A 14,528-nucleotide genomic window follows, 5' to 3' on the forward strand; every position below is an offset into this window, starting at 1 on the left:
CCAGTGGTGATAATCTTTGTCTTCTTGATATTGCCCCTCAATCTATATTGAAGGCTGTAGTCCTTGACCCTCTGCAGCAAGCATTTCAGGTCCTCCTCAGTTTCAGCAAACAGGGTTGTGTCATCTGCATAATGCAGATTGTTGATAGATCTTCCAATGATCCTGATGCCACACTTCTCCTCATAGAGCCCAGCCTCTCAGATAATCTGCTCTGCATACAGGTTGAAAGGGTATGGAGATAGGACACATCCCTGGCATACACCCTTTTTTGAACCAATCAGTGTTTCCTTGCTCTGTTCTGATGACTGCCTTTTGGTCTAAGTATAGGTTTTGCATTAGCACGATCAAGTTGTCTGGGATTCCCATTTTTCTCAGAGTCAGCCACAGTTTGTTATGATCCACACAGTCAAATGCCTTTGCATAGTCAATGAAACACAGATATACATTCCTCTGGTATCCCCTGCTTTCAGCCAAGATCCATCTAACATTAACTACAATATCCCTAGTACCATGACCCCTTCTAAACCCAGCCTGGACTTCTGGCAGTTCTCTGCTGATGTGCTGTTCCAGTCGTTTTTGGATAATCTTCAGTAGAATCTTGCTTGCATGTGAAATCAGTGATATTGTTCTGTAGTTTAATCAAAATATTGGGGATTCTTAACACCAGTTGCTCCTTGGAACCAAGGTGTGTTATTTCCTCCAGTAAAGGATTACAACCTTGTAATCCCAATCACGAGTTGCTATGTGTAAGACTCCACTGAAGGCAGTGGGCTTGGTTTGGGGGTTTAGCATGGCTTGCAGCACCACTGTCATGGCCTGAACCCTCAGGTTTTGTCTCTGGCCATGTGCTAGCTTGACTCCTAGACTGTGTTCGTTTGAGCTGCCTTCATTTCCGTTAGTGCAGCATGCTTTCTAATAATACTTGTTATTCTGCTTGGAAAGCTGTGTCTTCATTTATTCGCTAACCAGCACATACTCATCCTTCAAGTTTCATATCAATTTTATATTTGTACCTATGGTTCCTCTAAATCCAGCCCATTCCAATAGTCTGTTGAACTCTCTCGTATATTGCCTTTATGGATTCGTATAAAAGGGAAGAACTGTCCCTAATGGATGATGAGCCTGGCTCAAAGTCCCGTTGGTCATGTTGCTTAACTCTCTAGATATAGAGAAGTGGGAAAAAACGGTGCCTTAACTCCCTATTGTTGCTGCTGCTGCTGTTGTTGTATACCGTAGAGTCGGGTGGGGGTGGTCGGAGCTCACCTGTAGCTGACCCTCCAGTGGGTTTTCAGAGGGAGTTAATTGCACAGGAGGAGACTGCCCATCCTTCTACTGTGGAACAGCTGGTGGCCTTGAACCATGTGCCTTCAGAACGGCAGTGCAGCTTCTTGCTACTAGGCCACCAGAGCTCCCTGAACTCCCTGTTACTGTTATTAAAAATGTTGGCACCTATATAGCCTTGCTCTTTCATCCTTACCCTGTTGCTGTAAATGTACAAACAAGCATCTTGCGGATAAGATTTGAGATTTTTAACAGTAGATACTGCTGCCATGGCTGATTTGGGGAGGTAAAAATAGGAAATCAGACTAGATTGGCAGACAGTGAAGGGCACATGCAAGTTATTCCCACCTTCTATGTAACCTTTACAACAATGCTATTATCCTTTGTAGTTCAGGCTTGACTATTACCATAAAATCATAAAATTCATGGCAAGGAAGTTCATTCTTGTCCCCATGCTTTCTTCCTGTTAGCCTGATTCCAAGCTTTTTTGGGGCTTTATTCACCCTTTTGTATGTGATTTCTTTTCTTGCAGGAGCTCAGCCCAGAAACCACACATCCAGACTTCCGCATTTGGCTGACAAGTTACCCATCTCCAAACTTCCCTGTGTCTGTACTGCAGAACGGAGTGAAAATGACCAATGAAGCACCGAAAGGCTTGCGGGCTAACATCATTCGGTCGTACCTTATGGACCCAATCTCTGACCCCGAGTTCTTTGGCAGCTGCAAAAAGCCTGTTAGTAATGGATAAGTCTTGTTACCTCAGCCCTGGGAAGCTATCAAGTGGCCCCTGGTGATCACGGATGTGTGTGCTGAGTAAAACTACAAATTAAATAGGTCTCCTGCACAGCAATGCAGTTGGTTTTGATTACTGATTATTGACTGTGGGGGGAAGTCAATTTTATTAATATTTTATTTTAATTTTACCACCAGCCTCATTCCTGCTCAGCTGAGATCTTGTGGTGTATTATTAATAATGCAGCTTTCTATTTAGAAAGTCAGCTGTAAGCCATTCCCAGTACAAATCTGCAAGCTTGGAGAATCTTGTTTCAGTATATTAGCTGAGCCCTCTGCTATTTGGAGGCATATCTCTAAATTGAAACATAAAAATATTTCCTCCATCTAACTATAATGAGAGCCAAGATGATTTTACTCCTTGATTGATGGGACTCATATGAGTCCTTTTTAGCATCACTGGGCAAGCAGGGATACCTCCCACTGCTTTCATGATTAGAATTCTGCATGTGAATGTCTGTGACTTGAAATTGTTTCAGTGTTTTGCCATAATTAAAAATGGAAGGGTTCTTTTTAAGAGGGGTCATGAACCTTGATATGATTTTGCCATTAAAAAGCTCACACTCTTAATGTCTGAATATGTTTTAAGTACATTACATTATCAAAAGAAAACATTAAAAATAAAGTACTTCTATGACACAAAAGTGTTGGGTACTTAAACCAAACAAAAACCTATATTTAAAAATGAGTCAAACCTTACTTTAAACTTCTAAGTCTTGCCCTATGACTAGCTTTTGCATTGATTTGGTTCAGAAAGAGCAGGTTACCTGTAGGTAGGCGGCAAGGGCATTTCTGTACATGACGGGCTGCATAGAATCCTTTGCAAAATTTTACTAAGTCGTCCTTTTTTCTAGATCAAAAGGTCTCTCTCGCCAAATTCACAGTTGTTACAGGTCCAAGCATTTATAAACTCACAGTTGAAGGCAGAACTAAAATCTCTTCAAATGCTAAATCAGTACAACATATTTTTTTCTGTTTTAATATTTGATTTGAAAATCATTTTAGAACTTACAAAAAGTTAAAAGTATAAAAATAGTATAAAGAGCTCCCTTTACCCATATTCACCTGCAGTTATAATATCGCATGGCTTGTGCTCTTTCTCTGTATACACACATGCACTTGTAAATTGCAGATAAATACATTGCTGATACATTATGACTTCATGTCCTCGAATACTACAGTTTCTATTTCCCAAGCATAAGAATATTATCCTGTTTAGTCACAATGTAGTTACCAGTTTTAGTAAATTGAAAAAGGATCCAATATTATTTATATTCTGCCTTTGGTGTTCCAGTTTTGCCATCAAGTTAATGAAGTTCTCTAGAGTATGTGCCCTCCTTTACAGGAGACAGCCTATGGTTGGGCATTATGTAATTTCCCCTGTCTGGGTTCTTTAATCTGGAACATTTCCCAAGCAATTATCTTCTTTTTATGACATCTCCATTTTTCAAGAATTGAATTCTTTTTCAAGAATTTTTAAGAGTTAAATCCTGCTCCAGTTTATTTTTAAATAGTGTTTCTCATTTTGGGTTTCTTTATGTTCTCCTAATGATTAGAATTCCATTTATAATTTCTTAGCTAGAAATTGTTGTGATTGGTGATGTCTCACCTGGTGGCATAGGATGTCCATTTGTTCCTTATTGGTAATAGTAATTTTGATCATTGAGACAAAGGCATTACCTAAGTTCTCTAATGTATAAGAACTATTCTCTCCTTCTGTCTGCAATTAATCATCAGCCTATGAAGAAACATTATAGGAAAATGCAAATATCCTGTTTCTCATAAAAATCTACTTACTATCCAAACTTAATACTCAATAGTGATCCTTGCCTGTTCAAATGATTGCCTCTGATGACTGTGAAATGATTGCATGCATGCTGTATTTCCCTAGTGCTGATACTCTTATTGTGTATTAAGAATTATTCTATTTTGTGATCCTTCATTTTCTGACTTAGGTGAGTAAGATTCATCTTGTCCCTATCTTAATTAAAATCTGGAATTAGCCATTTTTTGAGGTCCTCTGGCTCTTTCTAGTGAAGCATGTATTAGAGAACAAATTCTAGTTGATAGATGTACTTATCTTTATTGGAATAGCTATGGTTCTTGGCTTTTTAAAATAGAAAAAGTAGCAATTATATACACACACGTACACATACATTTTACATATATATTTACAAACACATATACATGGGCATATATACACACACACAAATATACACAGATACACAAATATACACACACACAAATAGACACTCACACATAGTTTAGAAACCATGGTTTCATACTGCTTGTCTTCAGTTTCAATTCACCAACCCCAAGTTCTTATTTCTTTATGTGTCTCTTCTTCTATAGCGAGCTCTGGTGGCATAGTTCCTAGGGCGTTAGCTTGCTAAACCAGAGGTCTCACCTCTCTGAGGGTTTGAATCCACACTCCTTCCATGCAATTTATAGTCTCAGAAATGCACTGGCGATATAGTCTCAGAAATGCACTGGCGAGTCAGCTATGTGGCAGTTCCAAAGTGACAGCAGTGAACTCAAAGGAGAGTTCTTCCATGAGAAACCTGGCTCCCTACAGCATCAACACATTTACTGACCTGCTCAGTGCGCTAATGTATTCAGAGTAGTGCAAAAATTAACAGGGGTGCTTTTTTTGTGTGTTTTGTTTTGTTTTGTTTTTTTACAGTTTTTGCCACATCTATATGTGCCACATTTGTCTCTTTCTATGTCTTTAATATTTATTCCTTGGAAGAGATTTTTCTTCTATCTGTAGATAAAATTTTAAGCAACTTGATGTTTTTTCTGATGACTCTCAAGTAACATTAAGTTCCATAGTCACTTGCACTTGCACCTAGCCTTATATCCTAAAACCCTGGTGAATACAGTTGCTTGTATATACAAAAAGGCATATTTTGCCTGAATAGTGTGTAGTAACAGCCTTAACTCTATTTTAGTTATATTTTTGGGCAGATGAATCCTGATGCTTTTTATAAATAAAATGAATTAATTAGTTACATTTTGAGATATGGTTAATGCAAAGTAAGGTTGGGGAAAATCATAACCAAGGACTATTTCTAATCATTACAGGAGGAATTCAAGAAATTGCTCTATGGTCTCTGCTTTTTTCATGCCTTGGTGCAAGAGAGACGGAAATTTGGACCTCTTGGCTGGAATATTCCTTATGAGTTCAATGAGACAGACCTGAGAATCAGTGTCCAGCAGCTTCACATGTTCCTGAACCAGTATGAGGTATTGTAAAAATCTCAGCAAAGACATAACCTGTTTTGCTTTTTATCATGTTTCTACAACAACAGGGACTTCTGACTAACGTCCCAACAGTAGCATTTAAGTAGTATTTTATTGTAGTAGGATAATAGAACCATTACAGTAGGTAGAACATCAGTCTCTCTATTAGGAACCTATGTTTTGTCATTTGTTTTGACATGTAAATACCCAGGGAATCTGAAAAGTGGTCGTATTATACTTCTTTTTCAAAGGACTTGAGAAGACTGTAAATCAACCAGGCTCCAAAATGAAAAAAGAAGAGGAGGAACAAAGATTTTAAGGAAAAAAAAAAAACCAAAACCCCAAACAAAACAAATTAAACACATTTTCTTCCGTTTAGGAACACAACTTTATTTTTACAGCAATGGCATTATACTATTGTTAGGGAGTTTTGGGCCATTTGACAAGAGAAAGCAGATGATTTAAGTGATTGGTGTTGATCTGAAGTACAGATTCTGGGAAGCAGGCCAACAATCTAATGTCACGTCAACCCCATTTCATCCTTTACTGTTCACACATGCACCTATAATTACTTTTATTCCTTGAAATAGTGTATTTTTCTTTGATGTTTCTCTCCTTTGTCTTATATAAAAGAGTAGTTTTAAAAACTTAAGTTAAAGAATTGGCTAAACTAAATTCTTTTTTTATGTATAACCTCTATTCTCTTGCCAGAGTTCTTTATTGATGAAAGCCTGGTCATAATATGCTCCTGCTTAATATTAAGATGAAATACTCTTTACCTGTAAGATTAACAGATTACATAATGACACTAATAAATATTCTACCCAGTACTGACATTGGATGAGATAAAAGTAGCATCCCTATATTTTTAGTGAGTTAGAGAATTGGCAGTGTATTGGCTGTAAAATTGTTCACACTGATAGCATAACTCTCCAACAATAAGGGAATGGCCTAGTGAATCACAGTTAACCACAGGAATAATTGAATATCATACAGCCACCCTAATGATATTTATAAAGAAATTCTAGTGCTATAGAAAAATTACCAATAATCCTATGTAAACTGGGAAAAATGCTATAAAATTTCATGTACAGTATGACTTTAATTAGATATTTATAGACATATTTGTATAGAACTCTAAAACAAGCTAATTTATTGGAGTAACTTTATTTCTAAGGGATAAATTTATCAAGGACTCTTAATGTCTTTGAAAAAGCTATTATCTAATATTTATGGTCAGGAAAGTAGTTGTGAAATATATCTCCATTACAATATCCATGTTAGAAGGAACTTCCCGTTTCTACCAAGACATGGCTTCTCATGCCAGGCACCTTCACTCCCTCCTAGTGCCCTCAGTTTCCCACCCAAGACCCCCACAGTGGACACACTGTAGCCACCCGCCCACTAACCTTCCCTTTCCTCCTCCTCTCTCCCTTTATCTTCTTTTCATGAGAACTTTTATAATCCCCCCTCCCTTAGAAACAAACTCTGTTGGTCTCAGAAGTTCATCCTCTAAGAAGCCTCCCTTTCTGCTCTTCTAGATCTTGCCTCAGTGTGACTAGAAGGCCTCACTCTGTATACTCAGAATATATTTTGACGATAATACTTCTCAGTATTAACTCTCTACTTATCTGATCCCAGGCCCTCGTCAGATTTTGAGCAATCTGAGAGCAGACACTGGCTATTTAAGTAGCTTCATCTGTTTTCTACAACTCCTAGAGCAATTAAATTTTGGGTTATACTTTTGTGACCTAAATAAAAATATTATACCCCTTTCCAATACACATATAATCAAAATCAAGAGCTTGGTAACATATTAGGAAGTATAGGTTGGTGATTCACTACTGTAATCACTGACTTGCTGTTTTTTAGATGACTGAACAGGTGAACTATCATTCAATTCCTCTATGAGGTGGATTGATTCAGTGACTGGGGTGGTCAGGATGAGTGTATCAGAGACAGTGCGATTGGCACAGGACAGAGCAGAGTTTAGGGCTGTTGTACATAGGGTCGCTATGAGTCACAAGCGACTCAACAGCACATAACAACAATAACAACATCATCTATAAAAGGAAAATTGCTTATTTGATATGAATTGACAGAAATTAAAGCTTCTAACTGAAGTTACTAATATATTCCCCTCCCCCCCCATCATTTGGCTTACTTACAATTGCAGTTCATTTCACAACCTTACTTAAGTGACTCCTGTGGGCAGGAAAGGAGTCTTTGATAGGAATAATTAGCTAAATTATTAGCTACTAACCAAGAGTTTTATGGGTCAGAGTCACTCAGAACCATCTCTGAAAAACAAAACCAAAAAATCCCCACCAGTATCTGGCAGTCTGCTTCACGGCGGTCATAGCCATGAAAACTACAGAGTGCAATTCTACTCACAAAGAAACACAGAGGTCATCATGAATAGGAATCCACTGCAATGCAACTGGTGATGGAAAAGAACAAGAATTTATTGGGTTCTGTATTCAAGATATTGAGTTCAATCTGGATAGAAACCAAACAGATGGCATATGTTGTTGCTAATTGGTTTCTGTATTCAAGATGTTCAGAGTTCAGTCTGGATAGAAACCAAACAAATGGCATATATTGTTGCTCTTAGATGCCGTCAAGTCAAATATGAGTAAGAGTGGCCCTATGAACAACAGATCTGAACTCTGTCCTAGCCCGTAACATCCTCATCATTTCTGACACACTTGAGCCCACTGCTGCAGCCACTGTGTTCTTCCATCTTGTGAAGGGTCTTCATCTCTTTCCCTGATCTTCCACCTTTACAAGCAAGATGCCCCTCTCCAAGAAGTAACCTTTCCTAACAACATGCCCTAAGTATGTGAGATGAAGCTTCACCATCTTTGCCTCCAATGAGCACTCTGGAGCACACTTTCTCCAAGATATATCTGTTCTTTGACAGTCCCCGCAATATTCAGGACTTTTCCCTAACACTGTAACTCAAAGGCATCAATTTTTCTGCCATTCTTATTCATTGTCCATCTTCCAGATGTGTAGCCAGTGATAGAAAAGACCATGACCTGAACCAAGCGTGCTTTGGTCCTCAAACTACTGTCATTGCTCCTCAGTAAATTGGAGAGATCCTTGGAAGGAGACTTTCCCAATGTGCTCTATTACCTTATCTCTTGACTGCTGATACCAAGGATATTGATTATGGATCCAAGTACAATGAAATAATTGATCATTTTAATCATTTCTTCATCTATCATGATGTTAGCGAGTTCTAGTGGCCTAATGATAAGAAACTGCTGTAATCCCAAAGGCACACAGTTTGAATCCATGAGCTGCTCATGGGAGAAGGGTGGGCAATATTAAACTGCCTCTAAAAGCCCAGTGGAGGATCAGCTATGAGTTGGTTCCCACTTGACAGCACACAATGACAACAGTCGTAATGTTACCTATTGGCCTAGTGGTGAGTATTTTTGCTTTCTTGATGTTGAGATGTATTCCATATTGAAGGCTGTAGTTTTTTTTCTCTTCTGCAGCAAGCCACCCGCTTTGACTATTAAATGACTATTTGTCCTTTGGATGTAGTATTCATGTAACAAGCTTGATAAAACTAAGATTCCTAAAAAAACCCCTAAGATTCCTCAGTCAAATGTAATTCATCAAGAGTTAGAGATTCTTTAAAGAATGTGAATTCACAGTTTCTGTTCATATTATGTCTAATACAGTTCTCTTTCAACTGTCAACATTTTTTTTCTTAAAGTGATCCAATGTCTCAACAAAAAGAAAGCAATCAGAATTAAGCTGTGTAATTCATGCAAACGCACAGGTAGTCTAGACTAAAAACCACTATAGCCAATGAGAGAACAAATAAAATAAAGAGACTCAAAGGAGTTGTTTCTGTTGTTACATGCCATCAAGTACGAGTCGTAGCAACCCTGTGAACCACCAAGCTGAACCTGACCTCTCCTGAAACTCTCAAGACCATTGCTGAAGTCATTGTGTCAATCCATCTCGTTAGAGGCTCCTTCTTCACTGACCTCTTTCTTTCCAAGCATGCTGTCCCTCTACAGTGAATGGCCTCACTTAGCTACATATCTAAAGAACAGAAGATGAAGCTTTGCAATCTTTGCCTTTAAGAGCACTCTTCCTGTACCTCTCCAAGACATATCTGTTTGTTCTCTTGAAAGTCAGTGGTATATTTATTTAGTACTCTTCTCCAGCACCACAACTAAAGGCATCAATTTTTCTGTCACCCTTATTCATTGTGTAGCTCTTCATTGTCTAGAAGGTGATTGAGAAAACCATGACCTTTGTGTAGCTCTTCATTGTCTAGAAGGTGATTGAGAAAACCATGGCCTGAATTAGGTCCACCTAAGTCTTCAAACTAACATCATTGCTCTTCAATACTCTAGAGAGGTCCCTGACAATGGACTTGCCCAGTGCAATATGTCTCCTGATTTCCTGACTGCTGCCATCAAGGGTGCTGATTGTCGATTCAAAGAAGATGAAATCATGGAGAGCTTCAATCCTTTCTCTAGCTATCTCAAAGGAGTTGTGGTGGACTAATTAATCTCCACTCTGGAATAAGAATGAATTTATAGTTAAACCAGAAGTTCATATCCCTAAGAGATCATAACTTGTACAAGATATACTTCTGGCTCCATAGTAGGTCCAGGAAGTCTGCTATGACCACAACATCAAATTTATAGGTTCTAAATTCGGGAATTATGGTGGCCTATTGGTAAGAAGAAGCTGCCCAGCAATCCCAAAAGTATGCAGATAGAATCCACAGGAGAATGGGCAGTCTCCTCCCGTGCAAATCACTACCTCTGAGTTATGCGTCTATGAGCTATGGGTCTAAGAGCCATGACCAGTGAGTCAGTTCCAACTTGATAGCACACAACAATAACAACAACAATTCTAATTTACTGAAGCTAGAAGTTAAATGGGCAGAATGAGAGATTTTAGGACTATTTGTTTCATGTCTAGAAAATTAAGCCTTGATAAATTTCCCCTGTAACATTGTTATAGTTGTTAAATGCCATCAAGTCAACTGTGGCTCACAATGACCCTATGAACAGATGTCCTGTGTCTATTAACTGTCCTGTCCATTGCCATCTACACCATGGCACATGATACATTTGAGCCCATTGTTGCAGTCACTGTGTCAGTATATCTCATGGGGGCTGGGTGTCTTCCTTTCTTGCATTAACCCTTGACTTTTCCAAGCATGGTGTTGCTTTCTGAGGAATAGCCTCTACTGGCAACCTGGTCAGAGTATAAGACAAAGCTTTGCCATCCTTGCCTCCAAAGAATGCTCTGGCTGGGCTCAGGTATATCAGGCGTGGTGAGCATGGCACATAATAGGGCAAGATCCAGAGCCAATGTTCACAGGATGGCTGTGAGTCGTAATTGATGTCACCTAACAACAACAGCACATTTCCTGAACCAAGAAGGAATGAAAAAGCAGGTCAGTACTCAGTTATTTCTTATTCCTCCTCTACCCCATCCAATTTTCTACCTTTCCCTGCTGTTCCTTAGAATGGTCCCATAGTCTACTTGCTCTTTTTTCCAATGTAATATGTGTTTTCACATCACTGGACTTTGTAAAGTTTCGTTCTATTTTCTGCTGTTTTCCCTTGCTCAGTCCTTGTCTACTTTTGAAATTATTCCTAATCTCATATTCTGGAGTCAAGTCTATCTCCTCTTGACACTTCTACATGCCACTTTGCCTGAAAACCACCATATTCCCTCTTGTGTTGAGATTCTTATTGTGGGTAAACACCTACGTGAGCCAGGGATGACTGCAATTTTCAGTCTTTTTTGCCCATAAGCTTTGTGATCTTTGTGGTCTAAAAACTATTCTGGCATATATGCCAGGCACCATTAGTTCCCAGGCCCCACCTTGCTTCAGCAGGCCAGCAGAGCTGGTGCTACACATAGGCACGTGGGAGGGAGGAGAACTGCAAACATTTGCCCTGTAAGAGAAGGCATATTGTCTGATCATTTGTTTGCTCTTGGATCCCCAGTGCTGAAACCATTTTTATAGTAAATGACTCACTCGGTGTTTATTTGATGAATATATGACCACCTGTCACGTAGGGGGTTCACTGTGACTTCTTTTCCTCTAATGCTTTTATTTCTAGGAAAGTCATTCCTTCAAGTGGGATCCATGAAATGTAGGCTGTGTATATACTTTTAGTTTTAATAAATAACTACAAGAATGGCTTGCAGAGCCAAAGAGGAAGAAAAAGGTCTAATGTGACAAATTTCTATGTTTGAGTAAAAAATATTTTCGACAAATACGAACAACTAAAAAGCATAAAAAGAAAAGGAACGTGAGAAATTGGAGAATGTCCTTACAATGTAAAGGGCAAAGTGCATCCGTTTCTTTATAATGAGTCTCTTCTCATAATAAGAATAGATAATTCTTCAAATTAGAAAAGTTAAGAGTGAATAATTAATGAAAAACAAATGACCAGTAAACATTTTGAATGTCAACATAACAAATAAAGAACAATCATTAAAATATTAACAGTACTTCAACCATTAACTGTCATTTTTTTTAAAAAAATGATCATGCTTAGTTTTGGGGAGAACACTAACAAATGAAATCCTCATATGTGGCTAGTGGGCGCAAATGTGTGCATAGGATAAAAGAATTGAAATATGAAAAAATTACTTATTCTAAACATCTCAAAATGCTAACACCAAAGAGTATAATTTATAAAGGGAAAATTCAAGTTCATAGGAAAAGATATTACTACAGGTTTCATAAATGAAGGACAGTTTATATGTCAGTATACTATAACACACACTTTCCCCTTCATTTTAATAGAAAAGAATGGTAAAAGTCTAGTTCACAGAAAATTATAAAAAATTTTTATTAAACATATGAAAACATTATGATCTCAATAGTCTTCTAGAGAATGCAAATTAAAACTCTATATCCAAGTCTTTCCTTGGAGGGTAGGATTTTGAAGCTCTGTCTCACATATTTTGGGCATGTGGACAGGAGAGACCAGTCCTTGGAGAAGGGCATCATGCTTGAAAGGGTGGAAGGACGGCGCAGGATGAGACGGATTGATAAAGTAACTGGGGCGATGGGGGTTGGTGTGTTAGAATTAGTGAAACTGGCTCAGGACAGGGCAGAGTTCAGAGCTGCTGTACATAGGGTCGCTATGGGTCACAGGCGACTCAATGGCACATAACAACAACAACAACAACCCTATCAAATTAATAAATATTTTAAAACTTATTTCTACACTTTTAAGGGAGCTCTGGTGGCATAGTAGATAAGGAGTTATGCTGCCAACCTAAAGGCAGGCGGTTTGGATCCATCAGCAAGTTTTGTTAGTTTTTAAATTGTTTGTGAGGAGATTGTCCATATTCTCCCTCAGTTGCTGATGTATTTGAACCACTAAAGAACCACCAAAGCCACTCTGTCCCTGCTGGTGTGGTCAGTAGGCAGTTATGCTGATAACACAAGGTGGCTCGTCTATGCTGGTTCAAATCCACCAGCAGCACTCTGGGGGAGAAAAACAGGCAATCCCTTGTGGTGTGATTTCTAGCCTTCAAAAACTTCTGGAGCTTCAACTCTGGTTGGTTCCTACTCTGTTGCAATGAATGAACCCTTTAACATAGTAATTTTCTTTTTAGAAATTTAGACTAAAGCATTATATGCTCATTTAATGAAACAGTAACAGGAGAAAATTAGAAATGACTGAAACACTCAACATTAGAAGACAGTTATTAAAAGAGTGTTTTCAAATAATACAGAATTAAATGGTTAAAATATGCAATTTTATGAAAATGTAACACATTCAATGTTATTCCAGTTGTGTCAATATCTACAGATATTACTAATAGTACAGAAAATTAACATTGAATCGTTGTTGTTGTTGATTGCCATCAAGTAGAGCACGACTCATAGCGACCCTATGAACAAAAGACCTGAAGACTTTCTATAACGATCGTCGTTTCTCAAAGTTCATAGAGTTTCCAGAGGCATGTTGCTTAGGAAGTGGATGCCATTCCTGCTTCCAAACACTGAATTATGTTGGATTTGTTTGCATGTCACTCAGCAGTATAAGATTATAAAGAGTGATATTCCTCTGACCCTTTTGTGTCAGGCATGTAGTAGGAGCTCAGTAAATATTGATTGAATGGTAAATGAATTTACAAGTAAACACAGGGGCTCTCTTCTCCACTTTGATGAATGTAAATGAAAAACTGCAAAGAGAGAGCAAATCCATTGGGAAAATGTGCAACATTCCACAAGAGAGTATATAAAGGAGATTGTCGACATAAAATGATTTGTAAGATGTTTAATTTCATAATGTGAGTAAATAAGAAACATGTTGTGCATAATGTGCTACTGTCACTCTTCACCGGTTCGGTGACTGGAGTTCTCAATTGTAGGACCTGCCGTACGATGCTCTGCGGTACATGACAGGCGAGTGCAATTATGGAGGCAGGGTGACCGATGACTGGGACCGGCGCACGCTGCGCACCATCCTAAACAAGTTCTTCAGCACGGAATTAGTTCAAAATCCAGACTATAAGTTTGACTCAAGTGGCATCTATTTTGTCCCTCCTTCTGGTGATGTAAGTATGCCCTTCAGGAAAAAAAAAAAAAACCACAGTAAATATTTTCCTTGTTCTTTTTTGTCTGTGATTTTTCTAGTTTTACAGGAGCAGAGCAAATCCTATCCACAGATGGAATTAGTGTTATCATAATAAGAAGAGTACCAGAACTATTCCTTATCCAAAAATAACTTCCAAAATGACCCAAAATGTCATGTTCATTATTTCAGTGCTTTGGGTAAAAGGCACGGTCACCATTTAAAATGAAAACACACCTCATCAATTGAAAAATAATAACATTTAATATTTACATTGTTGTTGTTTGCTGTTATATACTGTCGAGTTGGAACTGACCCATAGCAGACCCTACAGCAGGTTTTCAGAGGCAGTTAATTGCAGGAGGAGATTGCCCATCCTTCTCCCATGTAGCAGCTGGTGGCCTCAAAATGCTTGTATTTAGAATTGCAGTTCAGCTTCTTGCCCCCAGTTGTTGTGTTGTTGTTATGTGCCGTCGAGTCGTTTCCGCCTCATAGCGACCCTATGCACAACAGCCCTAAACCCTGCTCTATCCTGCACCAACCGCACCGCCTCTGACACACCCATCCCGATTACCCCAGTCACCGAATCAATCCATCTCATAGAGGGTCTTCCCCTCC

General features: G+C 38.6%; 1 protein-coding gene across 1 annotated transcript in view; it reads left to right on the forward strand.

The window, feature by feature from the left end:
- DNAH7 (dynein, axonemal, heavy chain 7) overlaps nt 1-14,528 on the forward strand; it is a 308,525-nt gene that overhangs the window by 267,031 nt on the left and 26,966 nt on the right. The window contains exons 57-59 of the mRNA XM_006878928.1: nt 1,814-2,014; nt 5,158-5,319; nt 13,708-13,893. Coding sequence (XP_006878990.1) covers nt 1,814-2,014; nt 5,158-5,319; nt 13,708-13,893 — 549 coding nt within the window. The remainder of the gene's footprint in view (nt 1-1,813; nt 2,015-5,157; nt 5,320-13,707; nt 13,894-14,528) is intronic.

Source organism: Elephantulus edwardii, unplaced genomic scaffold, assembly GCF_000299155.1.
Source record: "Elephantulus edwardii isolate Elephantulus edwardi_28Jun2011 unplaced genomic scaffold, EleEdw1.0 scaffold00001, whole genome shotgun sequence".
In the NCBI taxonomy this organism is placed as follows: domain Eukaryota; kingdom Metazoa; phylum Chordata; class Mammalia; order Macroscelidea; family Macroscelididae; genus Elephantulus; species Elephantulus edwardii.